We start from the raw sequence: 16,162 nt of genomic DNA, 5'->3' as shown, positions 1-16,162 counted from the left end.
TTATGATTTTAAAAGTATACAGGCACTCCTGAAATGGAGACCCCCCCTCCACTGATTTCATTCAGCAACTAGCTATAACCTCAAAGTATGTTTATCTTCCTGGTTTATCTGGGTGACTTTGGTTCTCTGAAAATTTGGTATTTGTTTTTATTGATACCACGCCTGTGATTTCAGTTCCTGATAAGGAAATGCCTTCTACCATGGTATTTCAGCAATTTCTAGTCTGGGAGGGTTGCCAAAGACATTGAAAGATTAAGTGCCTTCCCCATGGTCATACCACCAGAGGCAAAAGTTGGGCCCAAGTCTTTCTGACTCCAAGACCATTGTTCGTCTTTTCATTAGGGGCAGCTAGGTGGTGCAGTAGATAGAGCATGAGTGCAGGAGTCAAGAGGACCTGAGTTCAAATCTCACTTCAGACACTTGACACTCACTAGCTGTGTGACCTTGGGCAAGTCACTTAACCCCAACTGCCTCATCCTGGGTCATCTCTAGTCATCCTGATGAATATCTCATCATTGGATTCAGATGGCTCTGGAGGAGAAGTGAGGCTGGTGGCCTGCACAGCCCTCCCTCACTCAAAATAAAGTCAAGTACAAGCCATGTCATCATTTCTCTGATGACATGGTCTTCTTCAGCAATGAAGGACGAACACATATCTTCTTTCCATTATGACCATGCTGCCTTTCCCCGAGAGATGTAACAGATTTAAAAATGAAAGTCCACTGTAACATTCAAACATTGTCTTTGTACACAAAGACAAACTGGATGTAGAATATTTGTTTTTCTCTGGGGCTGTCTGAATGTTCCAAAAATGACTTTGGGAAGTGGCAACTTGGTGTAGCGGTCAGGCCAAATTAACCTCATTTCCTTTTTTGCTGAGTTTATTAGATTAAATGGAGAAGGCTGTAGATGTGGATACCAGGTTTTAGCAAAGCATTTGACAAAGTTGCCTTCTATCCTCACTGAAGATAAGGAGAGTATATAGGTTGTGGATTAGATGATAGTACAGCTGGGAACGTTTGGAATTGGTTTAATGACCTGACCCATAAAGTAGCCATCAATGTCAGCTTGGAGGGAGGTAACTAGTGGAATACCCCAAAGATTTCCTCCTGGCCCTTTGCTGTTCAATGTTTTCATCAGTGACTTGGATGGGAAAAGATCTGAATATATTACAATGAGAGGACAGAAGCTCCAAAAGTGGGATCTTACGTTACCATAAGAGGAGCATAGGGTCTAGAGTAGATGTGGGGGAACGTGCGGCCTTGAGGCCACATGTGACCCTCTACATCCTCAAGTGTGACCCTTTGACTGAATCCAAACTTTACTATGGAATTTGGATTTAGTCAGAGAGCCGTACTTGAGGACCTAGAGGGCCACATGTGACCTCGAAGCCACAGGTTCCCCACCCCTGGTCTAGAGGAAAGGAGGTGATTGTTCCATTGTAGTTTGTCCTCATCAGTCTGTCAGGTGTTATGTCAGTTCTACTTTCCCACATTGTAGAAAGGACTTTGACAAACTGGAAGGTACCTAGATAGTGATAGAAGTAGACATCATTTCATATGATAACTAGCTGAAGGACCTGAGGGTTCTGAGCCTGGAGAAAAGAAGATGTAGAGGGAATATGGTAGTTATTTTCCAAGTATTTTGAACAGAAGAAAGGAAATAGTTTTGTTGTGCTTGGATCCAAAATGTAGAAATAGAACCAGTTTATAAAAGTTACACAGAGACAAACTTTGACTTAATGACAAACTTTATAACAAGCTGAATGAGCTGCCCTGTAATAGTTTCCCTTTCCTTCAAGTAGTGAGGGATACTGAAGAGGGGGTATCTGAGCATGCACCATTTGGATTAAATGGGTTGTGTGAACCCTCTGAACTCCAAGATTTTGGGATTAGTGGAAGACCAGAATTTGAACTCAGATGCTTTGGAATCCCAGTTTTTTTTAAAGTGTTCTTCAGTCAGTCTTCAGACACCATCAGTTCTTTCTCTGCGGATAGAGAACATTTTTCATCCTTCAGAGTTGTCTTGGATGGTTGTATTGCTGAGAGCAGCTAAGTCATTCACAGCTGGTCATCTTACAATATGGCTGTTACTTTGTACATCACTTTGCTTCAGCCCAGTTTTTCCAGTTTTTCTGAGAGCATCCTGCTCATAATCTCTTATACTACAATAGTACTCCAATCATAATCACATACCAACACTTGTTCAGCCATTCCCCAATTTGTGGGCATCCCCTCAATTTCTAATTTTTTGCCTGTAGAAAGGAGCTACTATAAATATTTTTGTACATATAGGTGCTTTTTCTTTTTGTATTTTATCTCTTCTGGGATACAGATATAGTAGTGGTATTGCTGGATCAAAGGGTATGCATGATTTTACAGCCCTTTGGCCATAGTTCCAAATTGCTCTACGGAATGTTAAATCAGTTCACAACTCCATCAACAGTGCATTAAGGTCTCATCTTTGCCACATCCCCTCCAACATTTGTCATTTACCTTTTCTGTCCAATTAGACAATGTGAATCCCAGTTCTGTCTCTTACAATCTGTGTGACCACTTCTCTCTGGGCCTCATTTTTCTCATCCATAAAATGGTAAAAATAGCCTCTGAGGTCCCTTCTAGTCCTGAGTTCATGATTCTGTGATCCCTACCTGTGTGACATTGGGAAAGTCACTTAACCTTTATGGGCCACAGTTTCTTCTTTTGTAAAATCAGGAGGTCAGATTAGGTGGTCTCTAAAGCCCACTTTCAACACTAAATTCTAAAGAACTAATCCTTTACTTGGTTTGGGGATGACTTTCCGTAAGTCTTCCTAATAGCTGCATCATTTTCATTACTGTTTCTCCTTCCCAGTGAAACCAGAAGACCTTTATGCATTTTCTTATAATCCCAAATCTTCAAAAGATGACAGAGAAATTGGATGGAAAATGATCGACTTAAAATCAGACTACAAGCGCATGGGAGTCCCAAATGACTATTGGCAAATAACAGATGCAAACCAAAACTATGAGGTAATCGTGAAAGACCTGCTTGAAATATTTGTGTATACATGAGTCCTTTTTCTCTTTCTTTGGATGTAGTCCTAGTAATGGTTGTTGGGTTTGTCCTTCATTCTGAAAGAGAACCATGACATCAGATGATGACATGACTTGCAGTTGATTGTGATTTGAGTGAGGGAGAGCTGTGCAAGGGCACCATCCTCACTTTCTTCTCCTGAGCCATCTGGGTGCAGAGGCCTGATATTCATCAGGACGACTGGAGATAGCCCAGAATGCAATGTGAGACTCTGGCCCTTTCAGGCTAAGTCTTATCACATTCTCAATTTGAGTGAGATACACCCATTCAATGAATAGGCTTCTTTATGTTACTCAAGGGATGGCTTCTTTAATCAAAAAAAAAAAAAGAAAGAAAAGAAAAAAATCAAACAGGGAAGACCCTCAGAGTTTCTGGGTAAAAGAGAAATAATTACTTTTTAGTTATTACATTCACTCTGTGCTAGGTAGGTGGGAAATTGTTGTCCAATCCATGAGCTCCAGAGTGAATTGGGTTTAAGGCTTGATCTTTGAGCAAGAAATGTAGCCAATAAACCCAAAGAAAAAGAAAGTAGCTTTTTGCCATGGAGTTCACCTTGCTCTGGGCAGAACACCAGAGAAGAGGAGAGGGGAGGGGAGAGGAAGGGAGGGGAGGAGAGGAGAGGAGAAGAGCTGCTACTCACTCACAGAGTATGTTTGTCCTTCATTCTTGAAAAGGACCATAACATCAAGATGATGACATAACTTGCAGTTGACTTTGATTTGAGTGAGGGAGGGCTGTGCAAGGTCACCAACCTCACTTTCTTCTCTGTAGAGCTTGTTCAAAAGAGCTGCACATTTGAGCATAAATCTGCTTGTTTTGACTCATTTCTAGTGGACTTGGTTTACTTTAGTACACTTTGTTGTGTGTGGATTTCAGTGATTTGTATGTGTGAATGTACATGTATGTTCCTCTGCCTCAAATTCTGGTCATTCTGAGGGCATATTTTATTGCTGTATAATCTCACTGTGTCTCCTTTCTGGAAATTAATAACACTATTGGAATAAAAACACTTTATAACCTGTGTGACCTTGGACAACTTCTTTCCCCTCTGTGGTCCTCAGTTTCCCCATGTATAAACTTAAGGGAATTAGACCATGTGGTCTCTAGAGTTCTTAACATTTCTAAATCCACTGATCTTATGGATAATTGCTGCTAGGCCTACCAAATAAATCTTACAAGAATTTAGTTGACTTTTGCAATTATTACTTTTAGGTCTGTAGCACATATCCTCCTGAAATAGTCATTCCAAAAGTGGCTAGCAAGGCAATAGTCATGGGATGTGCCAAGTTCCGAAGTCGAGGACGTATTCCTGTGCTTTCCTACTTCTACAAAGAGAACAATGTAAGTTGAACATACTTCCCTCATGTACTCTGACTTTTAAATTATTTTTTTTTTCTTTACTGACTTTAGCTTGGGCGTGGGGAGGGGAGAGTAGGATACATGAATTAAGAGATGAAATGAGCATCCTTGGTCACCTCATTCACTTCCATAGCTCCAACTGTCACAGATAAGCCGTTAATTCCAAAATTTATGTCTCCAGCTCTATTGCTCCCCTGACCTCCAGTCCTACATTTCCAAATGTGGCATTAAATCAAAAGTCAGAGATCCTAGGTTCAAATCCTGCCTCTGCTACTTGCTGTTTGTGTGACTGTAGGAAAATTTAGGCAAAAATCTCTGGGACTCAGTTTTGCCATCTATAAAATGAGGGGCTTGGATGAGGTAATCTCTAAGGTCTCTTTCAGCTCTGAGTCCTTTGATCCTATGAACTTTACATAATATTTAGCATTGAAAATGACCTTAGAGATCATCTTATCTAAGATTTTCTCATTTTACAGGTGAGGAAACTGAGACCTGGAGGGGGTTATGTTAATTTGTCTGCTGAATAGTCCTTTTAGTCCTTAAATTCAGCTTGTATAAAACTCAAGTTCATTGTCTTTTTTCTCAAAACCTGCTTCTCCTTCCAAACTTCTTGCTGCCTCCATCACCTTCAGGCTTGACATCTCTTTATTACTTTTGACTCTTCCGTATCCATCCATAGTCATTCAGTTAGTCAAGTCATGTCGATTCCACCTCCAGGTGAATAGCATTTTTCATCCAGGTCCTTTGGAGTTGTCTTGGATCATTGTGTTGGTCAGAGTAACTAAGGATTTCAAGTTTGATCATCCTTACAGTATTGCTGTTGCTGTGTACAACGTTCTCCTAGTTTTATGTACGGGGGCTTCCAGCTATAACATGGACATCATAGATTTCTGTTTGGGGGGTCAGGTTGGTATAATTTGTAGGGTTGTTAGTGGGAATGCTCTCAAATTATCTTTGCTGTAAGTCTGCTCTCCTGGAAAGTGGTATTTTATTGGGAAGCCTTCTAGTTTTCCCCTATTACAGATAATGCTTGCTCTTGGTCTTAGATAAATACTCTTTATCATTTTAAGAAAGGCTTTATTTATTTCTATGATTTCTAATGTTTTAAATAGGAATTAATGTTGTATTTTGTCAAAAAAAACCCCTCTTTCTGCATCTATTGAGATAATCATATGATTTTTTGTTGGTTTGGTTACTGATATGGTTAATTATACTTATGACTTTTTAAATATTGAACCAGCTCTGAACTTCTGGTTTAAATCCCCCCGTGTCACATTCTGTGTTTGTGATATATTGTTGTAGACTTCTTACAAGTATTTTATTTACAATTTTTACATCAAAATTCACTAGAGTAGTTGGTCAATAATTTTCTGTCTCTGTTTTTTTTTCTCTCCCTGCTTTAGGCATCAAAATTTCTAACTGTGTTATAGAAGGAATTTGATAGGACTCCTTCGGCCATTTTCCCTAATAGTTTATTTAGTATTGGAATTGCTTTGTAAATGTTTGGTAGAATTCACTCTTAAATCATCTGGTCTTGAGGATTTTTCTTTTAGGGAACTCATTTATGGCTTGTTAAATTTCTTTTTCTAAGGTAGAGTTATTTAAGTATTCTACTTTCTTTTCTTTTAATCTGGGCAATTTATCTTTATGAATATCCATCCATTTCACCTAGATTGCAGGTTTTATTGGCATATAATTTGGTAAAATATCTTTTTTTTTTAAAAAAAATGCTTATTCTCTTTATTTATTTCTTTTTTGTTTTCAACAGATAATTCCACAAGATTTTGAGTTCCATATTTTCTTCCCATCTCTCCCTAACCCCCACACCAAGACAATGTGCATTCTGATTATCACTTTCCCCAATAAGCCCTCCCTTCTATCATACCCCTCCTTTCTCTTATCCCCATCCCCTCTATTTTCTTATGGGGCAAAATAGATTTCTGTACTCCATTACCTGTATATCTTATTTTCCAGTTGCATATGAAAGCAATTTTTAACATTCATTTTTAAGACTCTGACTTCCAACTTCTCTCCCTTCCTCCCTCCTCAGCCAGCCCCACTGAGAAGGCAAGCAATTCAGTATAAGCTATATATATGTAGTTATGCAAAACATTTCATAACAGTCATATTGTGAAAGACTTAACTACATTTTCCTCCATCCTATCCTTCCCCCTCCCATTTATTCTATTCTCTCTTTTGATCCCATCCCTCCTCAAAAGTGTTTACTTCTAATTACCCCCTCCTCCCATCTTCCCTCCCTTCTATCATTTCCCCCAACCTCTGCTTACCCCCTTCACCCATACTTTCCTGTAGAGTAAGATAAATTTTCATATCAAATTGAGTGTGCATGTTATTTCCTCCTTAAGCCAAATCTGATGAGAATAAGCTTCACTCTTTCCCTCTTGCCTCCCCCTTTTCCCCTCTATTAAAAAAGCTTCTTCTTGCCTCTTTTAAATGAGATAATTTGCCCCATTCTGTTTCTGCCTTTCTCCTCCCAATATATTCCTCTCTCACCCCTTAATTTTATGATTTTAGATATCATCCCTTCCTATTCAACTCACCCTGTGCCTTCTGTCAATATGTATATAATCCCTCCAACTACCCAAATACTGAGAAAAGTCTCAAGAGTTACCAATATGATCTTTCCATGTAGGAATTTAAACAGTTCAACTTTAACAAGTCCCTTATGCTTTCTATTTCCTGTTTACCTTTTCAAACTTCTCTTGATTCTTGTGTTTGAAAGTCAGATTTTCTATTCAGCTCTGGTCTTTTCATCAAGAATGCTTGAAAGTCCTCTATTTCATTGAATGACCATTTTTTCCCTGAAGTATTATACTCAGTTTTGCTGGATAGGTGATTCTTGGTTTTAATTCTAGTTACTTTGACTTCTGGAATATCCTATTCCAAGCCCTTTGATCCCTTAACGTAGGAGCTGCTAGATCTCATGTTATCCTGATAGTATTTCCACAATACTCAAATTGTTTCTTTCTGGTGGCTTGCAATATTTTCTCCTTGACTTGGGAACTCTGGAATTTGACTACAATATTCCTAGGAGTTTTTCTTTTTGGCTCTCTTTCAGGAAGTGATCAGTGAATTCTTTCAATATTTGTTTTACCCTCTGCGGTTTTCCTTGATAATTTCATGAAAGATGATGTCCAGGCTCTTTTTTCATCATGGCTTTCAGGTAGTCCCATAATTTTTAAATTGTCTCTCCTGGATCTATTTTCCAAGTCAGTTGTTTTTCCAGTGAGATATTTCACAATGTCTGCTATTTTTTCATTCTTTTGGTTTTGTTTTGTGATTTCTTGGTTTCTCATAAAGTCATTAGCTTCCATCTGCTCCATTTTAATCTTTAAGGAATTATTTTCTTCCGTGAGCTTTTGGATCGCCTTTTCCATCGGCCAGTTCTGCTTTTTAGGGCATTCTTCTCCTCATTGGCTTTTTGGATCTCTTTTGCCATTTGGGTTAGTCTATTTTTTAAAGTGTTATTTTCTTCAGTACTTTTTGGGTCTCTTAGCTAGCAGTTGACTCATGTTCATGGGTTTCTTGCATCACTCTCATTTCTCTTCCCAATGTTTGCTGTGCTTCTCTTACTTGATTTTCAAAATCCTTTTCAACGTTTTCCATGGCCTGAGACCAATTCATATTTTTCTTGGAGGCTTCTGTTTGTATACTTTGGTCTTCCTTGTCACCAAATTAAGATTGTATAGTCTGAGTCTTTTTCTGGTTTTTGCTCATTTCCTCAGCCATTTACTTGTCTTTTGAGCTCTTTGTCACTGCTTCCAGTGGGGGTGGAGGGTGTGCTGTCAGCTGCTTGATCCCTCCCACAATCTGTGGGCCTAGAACTCCAGAAACAGTTGCTGCCACTGCCACTATACCTGCTGCTGCTACCTCTGGCTCCTCCTCCAAGGGCTCCTCCAACTTCTCTTCCACTGTGGGACCCAGGCTGATCACTCTACTCTCTCACACTGGTCCCACAGGTTTTTCTTTCCACTGAGCTTCCAATTTATCCTCAGCAATTTGGGATCATGAAGGCTGGAGACCACCATAGGTGCCAGAGATTTAGTCCCCCCCCAGGCCTGCTCAGGTCTAGTCTGTGCTGATGTGGCCCATGCTAGACTGTGCTTTGCTCGATACTTCCAGGTGACCTTTCAGGCTGTCTTGGGCTGGAGATTTGTTTCACTCTGTCATCTTTGGGTTCTGCTGCTCCAGAATTTGTTTAGAGTCATTTTTTACAAGTATTTGGCTGAGTTTGTGGGGAGAGTGCTAGTAAGTCTGTGCTGCTACTCTGCTATCTTGGCTACGCCCCCCACCCCAATTCACTTTTAATCTATGCTTTCAAAGCCACTCAACAAGTGTAATTTTAATTGTCCTATGGTCCAAAAAGGGTACTTTTAGTATTTCTACCTTTCTTCATTTCTTTGTGAGGTCATGATCAATTTTTGTGAAGGTGACGTATATCTGAGAAAAAGGTATACTCTTTTCTGTTCCCATTCAGTTTTCTCCAGAGGTCTATCATACCTAACTTTTCTAAAATTCTGTTCTTCCAGTGCAGCTCTCTTTCTCACTCCTCCATCTTTTTAGATCATTCCAACGTAATTGCCTCATTCCTGTGCCCTCTGTCTATGTAGTCTCCTTCTAACTGCACTAATGATAAAATTCTTAAGTTACAAGTATCATCTTACATAGTAATATAAACAGTTTAACCTTATTGAGTTCCTTATGATTTCTTCATGTTTACCTTTTTGTGCTTACCTTTTTATGCTTCTGTTGAGTCTTACGTTTGAATGTCAGAAGTTCTATTCAGCTCTGGTCTTTTCATCAGGAGTGCCTGAATGTCCTTTATTTCATTAAATGACCATTATTCCCCCTGACTGATCATAATATTTTGCTGGGCAGGTTATTCTTGGTTGCAATCCAGGCTCCTTTGCCTTCCAGTATATCGTATCCCAAACCCTTCATTCTTTGAATATGGTAGCTACTAAATCTTGTGTGTGGCTGACTTTGACTTTACAATATTTTAGTGGTTTCTTTCTGGCATATTGTCATATTTTCTCCTTGACCTGGAAGCTCTGGAATTAGGTTATAATATTTTGGGGAGTTTTCATTTTGGAATTTCTTTCCAGGAAGTGATCAGTAGATTCTTTCCATTTCTATGTTTCCTTCTGCTTCTAAGATATTGGGGCAGTTTTCCTTGATAATTTCTTGAAATACGATGTTTTTTTGATCATGGCTTTCAGGTAGTGCAGTAATTCTTAAATTCTCTCTCCTTGATCTGTTTTCCAGGTCAGCTGTTTTTCCAATGAGATATTTAACATTTTCTTCTATTTTTTCATTCTTTTGACTTTATTTTATTGTTTCTTGATGTCTCATGGAGCCATTAGCTACTACTTGACAAATTCTAATTTTTAAGTAATTATTTTCTTCAGTGAGATTTTGACCTCCTTTTTCAACTTAGCCAATTTAGTTTTTTAAGGTATTATTTTCTTAAGTATTCTTTGTGCCTCTTTTATTAAACAGTTAATTCTCTTTTTATAAATTCTTGCATCACTCTAATTTTTGTGAGAAACGTGCTCACTCTAGAAAGAACAATACTTGTTATGAAGCCAGGCGAGCTGTTATTTTATTTTGCATTTATTTTGCATTCCTTGTTAATGTTTAACTCACTAAAAGAGCACATTTGTTCAGACAAATTAAAGGCTATTTATTTCCTGTTCCTGATTCAAATTTCTCCATTGTCTGGATGCAACTTTGTGGACTACCTCTTTCATGTTCTTTTGTTTCTCACATTTCTTTTCTCAGTTTTTCCTCTACCACTCTTATTTGATTTTTAAAATCACTTTTGCTTTTTTTTAAGCTCTTTCAGGAGTTTTTAATTGGGCTAGTGTCTAATCTACATTTTCTTTGAGGCTTTGCTTATATCTGTTTTCACATTATTGGCTTGAGTTTTTGTTTTGATCTTCCCTGTCACCATTGTAGATTTTTATGGTTGGATTCTTTTTGTTGTTGTATGCTCATATTTCCAGTCTTTTTTCCCTTTGAACTTTATGTTTAAGTTGGACTCTGTTCTCAGGGTGAGAGGGTAGGACACTGTCCCAAGATTCAGCCTTTTTGGCACTGTGTTTCCGCAGCTAGTTCTTGGGGTCCTTAAGTTTTTTGGTGTTTCCAAAGTGGTACGTGATACTGGGAAAGGCATGGTCACTGCTCTTCTGGTCTGCAGTCTGGTCCTTACTCAGAAAGAGCCCTTGATCCCTTGAAGTTGTAAGACCTCTTCTCTGCCCTGGAGCTGCATCTCAGAACTCACTGTGCAGTGAAGTTGCTGGCCTAGGGCTAGCACAAACGGCCCTTGTAATCTCTTTCTGACCAGCTATTCAAGTCCCTTACAGTCTCTGGGCTAAGAGAAACCTGTTGCTGCTGCTGTGACAGCCTTAGCCATCTCCAAGGCCAACCATTGGTGTTGTTGCCCTGTGTACTCTGGGCCAATCCCAACCTCAGTGTCACAGAAATCTCCTCATCTCCTAAGTCCTCTTGGGCTAGAAAATTGTCTCACTCCAACCTTTTGTTAGCTTTGTGGCTCCAAAATGTGATTTGATATGTTATTTTAAAGTTATTTGAAAGGGGGGCATGGGGAGAGATTGGATGTAGTGCTTCCTCCACTCTGCCATCTTGGCTTTGCCCTGTCTCCCCTAACTTGTTGAAATAGTTCTCTTCCTTTAAAGCCCTACTCAGGCACGATTTATTCATGAAGTTTTTCCCTGCTTCTCCCATCTTCACATTTTCCTAGAGCACTGCTTTTGGTTCTCTAGAACCAAATGTAGATTTGCCCCCATCCAATCCAACAGGCATTTATGAAGTGCCTACTATGTGCAAGGCACTGGGGGAAGAACAAAGATAAAATGAAAAAAGAAGTATTCTGCCTTACATCATGTAACTGTTTACCCAGTTTATTGTCAATTGTAAATAAATGTTGATTGATTGACTGATCTTATGGTCTTACCCTCCTTAATAGTAGATACTGTCATTTTTTTACTTTCCTGAAGTTCTGAGCACAGGCCCTTGTCTCTAGTACCCAACTAATAAATGTTTGTTGAATTGAATTGTGAAGAAAGTGCTGGTACTGTGGGCCTCTAAAATGAAGACCTTTGCTCTAAAAATGGAGACCATAAAATGTAACGTACATTAGGCAAACTTTTGCAAACTACATAGAAATGTCAGGTCATCTTCCTAGAGTTGGCATATCCTTTCAGGGATGATGTCACTTGAACCATATAGTCTTTTCCCTGAAGAACTGTCACTTGCTGAGGAGGGAGAGCCTTTCTGACTTGTGACTTTTACTTGTTGCAGGCTGCCATATGCCGCTGTAGCCAGCCCCTCTCTGGACTCGGGTCCCGCTGCCTGGAGGATGAACAGATGTTACAGGCTATTAGCCAAGCCAATCCAGCAAGCCCATTCATCTATGTGGTAGACACGAGACCAAAGGTACCTTTAGAGGTTCATTGAAATCCTCAACTCAGGGCCAGGTGTACCTCTTCACTGGATGGATGTTCCAGCTGTCTTATTCGTCCATTCATGTAGCAGATATTCATTAAGCACCTACTGTATACAAAGCACTGGCCTACAGTGGATACCAAGTTTGGCTAAATTCCTGCCGTCAAGGAGTTAACATTCTAATAGGGAGGAAGTCTCCCAAACATAGAGTGATAAAACACAGTGTCATATAACAAGAGCAGTAGAGGCATCTGAGTGGCACAGTGCCAAGAATGCCAGGCCTGGAGTCAGAAAGACCTGTGTTCAAATCCAACCCCAGTCACTTACTAGCTCTATGACCCTGGGCAAGTCACTTTACCTCTGTCTGCTTCAATTTCCTCATCTGTAAAATGGAGATAATAGTAGCATCTACCTCCCAGGACTATTGTAAAAATCATATGAGGTGATAATTTTAAAGCGCTTAGCCCAGTGACTGGCACAGAGTAATCACTATATAAATATTAGCTATTATTATTATTATTACCAAAAAAGAAAATAAGGAGTAGTGAATTCCAATTAGATGGTCTTTAAGGCCCCATATGTTATATTACATTATATTTAATATATTATAGTACCATGTACTATAATAATGATAACTGACATATTGGGCTCTAAAGTTTACAAAGACCTTTTCAGCTGTTAACTTGTTTGATCTTCATAGCAGCTGTGAATACTATAGGCAGTATTATCCCCATTTTACAGATGAACAAACTGAAACTAAGAAAGATCAAATGATTTGTCTCCTGATCCCAGCTATGTCTGATGTGGAAAACAATCCCAGGTTGTTCTGACTTTAGAATCTAGTACTCTGTCCACTACTTAGACATAGTCAGAAACTGGAGCCACATGTCTTCAGTAGTTGTTTCTCTGCTGCAAGTATTCATAACTTTTTTTTTGCACCCTGGCCCCCTTTGGATGTCTGATGAAGTCCATGACCCCTTTTTCAGAATAATGTTTTCAAATGCATAAAAGAAAATCCTTAGGATTACAAAGGAAACCAGTTATATTGAAATACAGTTATCACAGTATTTTGAAAGACCCATGTTAATGGACCTGAGGTTAGGAACTCCTGCTCCAGTATTACCTGGGACCTTGAGGTAGAGGATATCTCTTGTAATTATTGTTTTATCTGTAGAAAGAATTCTTAACCTGAAGTGCACAGACCCACCCACCTACCTAAGGCATCTGTGGATAGATTTCAGGAGATCCATGAACTTGGATGAGAACAAAATGACCTCTTTGTTTTCCCTCACTTCTAAATGAATTTAGCTTTTCCTGCAATTATTTAAAAATATTTGTCTGTAATGAGGCCCATAGGTTTCACTAGGCTGCCAAAGAGATCCATGACATAAATAAGGTGAAGAACCTCTGATTTGTAGTAATAAATATATATTATATAATATAATTTAATAAATATAATAGAAATGTAGTAATATCCGTCCTAACAAGTTCACTGGCTACCCAATGGCCATTGATTTTCCTTCTTCATTGTTGTATTCTGTTTATTTAATGGCTCCTTAATTACCTGTGTCTCTATGATAAGAGAACATAATTAGCCACCGTCTCTCTTTGAGCAGATGTATTTCCTTCTAAGACTACATTTGTTTTCCCTCTTCCCAGGTTAATGTACATAAGTTATGCCTTAGGTGTTTTGCATATTTTTTATTAATGTGAACCCTCCCTGTCTATGTATTTGCCAGTCTGATAAGGCAGGAAGGACTTAGCATCTACAATGCAGCTATGATACACGATTAGACACCATAATATATTGGTGAAAGTAGATTGCCATTTTCCCAGGTAGCAGGTTGGAAAACCTGTGAAATTCTTCCCTAACCTCTGGGTTAGGCCCTAGTTGATTTTTCTTTTTATGGGCTGGGTTTCAAATGATCTAGAAACTAAAGGATAATATCCCTGAGGCCCTGAGATGTACAAGCCTTGTCCTTCCCTCACCTAACTTATTGATATCTGCCCTACCATGTCCTTGATTTGCAGCTGAATGCCATCGTCAACCGGGCAGCTGGCAAGGGATATGAAAATGAGGATAATTATGCCAATATTCGATTCAGGTTCATTAGTATTGAAAACATCCATGTGATGCGTGGCAGCCTGCAGAAACTCTTGGAAGGTATGAAGGCTTGGTCTTAATTGAGGGGAGGGAGTAGGAAGGGATGGGAAGTGGGGAAATTTGCCACAGTATACTTCCTGATGTGTACACAAAGATCAGGTGCTTTGAAGGTGGAGTCAGAAATGTAACGAGGGGAAGAGAATCCATTGCCATTGTGGCATTTGATTGTAATGTGCTGTTATTGGCCAATAGCGTCCTGAAATATGGCTAGATTAGTCTAAGATGTAGGTGCCTGGTAGGAGCAGATTTCAGCTGGTATATTCATGAGTAAAATCAATAGTAATAATAGAACTATCTAGAAATTAGATGAGGTGCTTGAGTAGGTTTCTCCATCTCTGGACGTGGTTAGGGGGAATCTGGATGACAGCCCACGTGATGGAGTAGAGAGAAGTTGGCTTTTGATGCCCAGCTGTGTGGCCTTGAGTTAGCTGCTTAAGCTCTCTGAAATAAAGTGGTTATTCCCTCCACATCAAGAGGGTTAAGATCATGTGCCCTTGTGATCTGGAAAATCTGCATAAAATTTTTTGGCCCTCCCTTCGTACCAGAGAAGAAGTCTGAATTATTATGGTATTAAAAGATAAAATATGTTGATACAATGATACAAAACTATACGTACTTTTTCTGCATGTCTGAGTTTCTAAACTTTTTCTGTGTTGTCTGCTGGCCTTCATGTGTCATCTGCAACTTCCATAAAACTTCCCAAAATTCCCATTTAATTTCTTATGCCAACCCATGATATATCAAAACCACAATGGGGAAAACCACAATGTGGAAGGGATAACTAGAGTTGGACTAGTTGATTGCAAAGGGTTCTTCTGCAATAAGGGAATTTGTTTTTCTTGACCATGAATATTCATTGCAAGGATTTTCTTTTTCTTTCTTTTTCAGTGGAGAGGGGGGAAGTGGGAGGTAGAGAAAATAAATGCTTGTTGATTGAAAAAAATAACATTTTAAAAAAAATCAAAGAGTTCTTCTAGCTCTAAGTCTTACCATGCCAAGTTGCTAAAAAAGATTCATGCTTCATGCAGCACATAAGGGTTGGAATAGACTGCTTTTGGAGGTCTCTTCCAACTCCGTTATTCAACAGTTTCGTTGATTTCACACCACAGTTGAGAACAACTGAGCATCTGTGTTGTGGAAATCAATAGAGTATTTAACTGCAGGAGTGGTAGCATAGTCCTGTGCCAAAAGAAATATGGCTGACTTTTCAGCTTAGCATCCTTGTTAGGGGAGAATGCTCCAAAGTTTCCTCTGCACTTTTTGCTTTTACTGCTCTGCTGGGTAGGAACAAAGCCTTGAGCAGAATCTTGGTCACCTGCCATCACCACAGAATCTTTTGGGAAACATGGGCAAAGGGGGTCAGGATCCTTTAGAATTCTAGTCTTAGAGAATTTCTTCCAGACTATGCACAGGAAAAGAGTTCATGACTAAGCAAGTCATAGAAAAGACCACACAAGATAAAATGGAAAATTTTGTTTATATGAGATTTTAAAAGTTTTTGCACAAACACATCCAGCATAGTAGAAATTAGAAGAGAAACAAATGGAGGAAAACCTTTGCTGCTAGTTTCTCTGATGAAGGTCTCATTTGAGATGTATAAGGAACTGATTCAAAATTATAAGACTTAGCCATCCCTCAATATAGATATGAGTCGGCTATTTTTTAATTTTTTAATTTATTTATTTTTAGTTTTCAACATTCATTTCCACAAGATTTTGAATTCCAAGTTTTCTCCCTATCTCCCTCTCCCACCCTGAAACACCATGCATTCTGATTACCCCTTTCCCCAATTGAGTGGGCTATTTTCAAAGGATGAAGGCAAGCTATCAGTAAGCATATGAAAAATCACTAGCAGCTCAAAGGTTCTGCTTCATATTTAGCAGATGAGGAAAATTGCCAAAGAAGGAAAACGACAAATGTTGGAGGAGCTGTGGGAGAACAGGTGCACCATTGATAGAACTATGAATAGGTCTGGCCATTGTGGAATGCAGTTTGGAACTATGCCCAGAAAGTTGCCAAACTGTTCATGCCCTTTCACCCAGCTATACCGCTACTAAACCTATACCTCAACATAATC

At 39.1% G+C, this 16,162-nt stretch overlaps 1 protein-coding gene across 7 annotated transcripts in view; it reads left to right on the top strand.

The window, feature by feature from the left end:
- MTMR8 (myotubularin related protein 8) overlaps positions 1 to 16,162 on the top strand; it is a 70,868-nt gene that overhangs the window by 11,901 nt on the left and 42,805 nt on the right. For all 7 annotated transcript variants that reach the window (XM_072626728.1, XM_072626723.1, XM_072626726.1 and 4 more), the window contains 4 exons: positions 2,853 to 3,010; positions 4,287 to 4,415; positions 11,778 to 11,912; positions 13,953 to 14,085. In XM_072626728.1, coding sequence (XP_072482829.1) covers positions 2,853 to 3,010; positions 4,287 to 4,415; positions 11,778 to 11,912; positions 13,953 to 14,085 — 555 coding nt within the window. The remainder of the gene's footprint in view (positions 1 to 2,852; positions 3,011 to 4,286; positions 4,416 to 11,777; positions 11,913 to 13,952; positions 14,086 to 16,162) is intronic.

The sequence above is a fragment of the Notamacropus eugenii genome, chromosome X (genome assembly GCF_028372415.1).
Source record: "Notamacropus eugenii isolate mMacEug1 chromosome X, mMacEug1.pri_v2, whole genome shotgun sequence".
NCBI lineage: Eukaryota > Metazoa > Chordata > Mammalia > Diprotodontia > Macropodidae > Notamacropus > Notamacropus eugenii.
The sequence above is the reverse complement of the archived record's forward strand: the minus strand, read 5'-3'. Positions and strand labels throughout refer to the sequence as shown.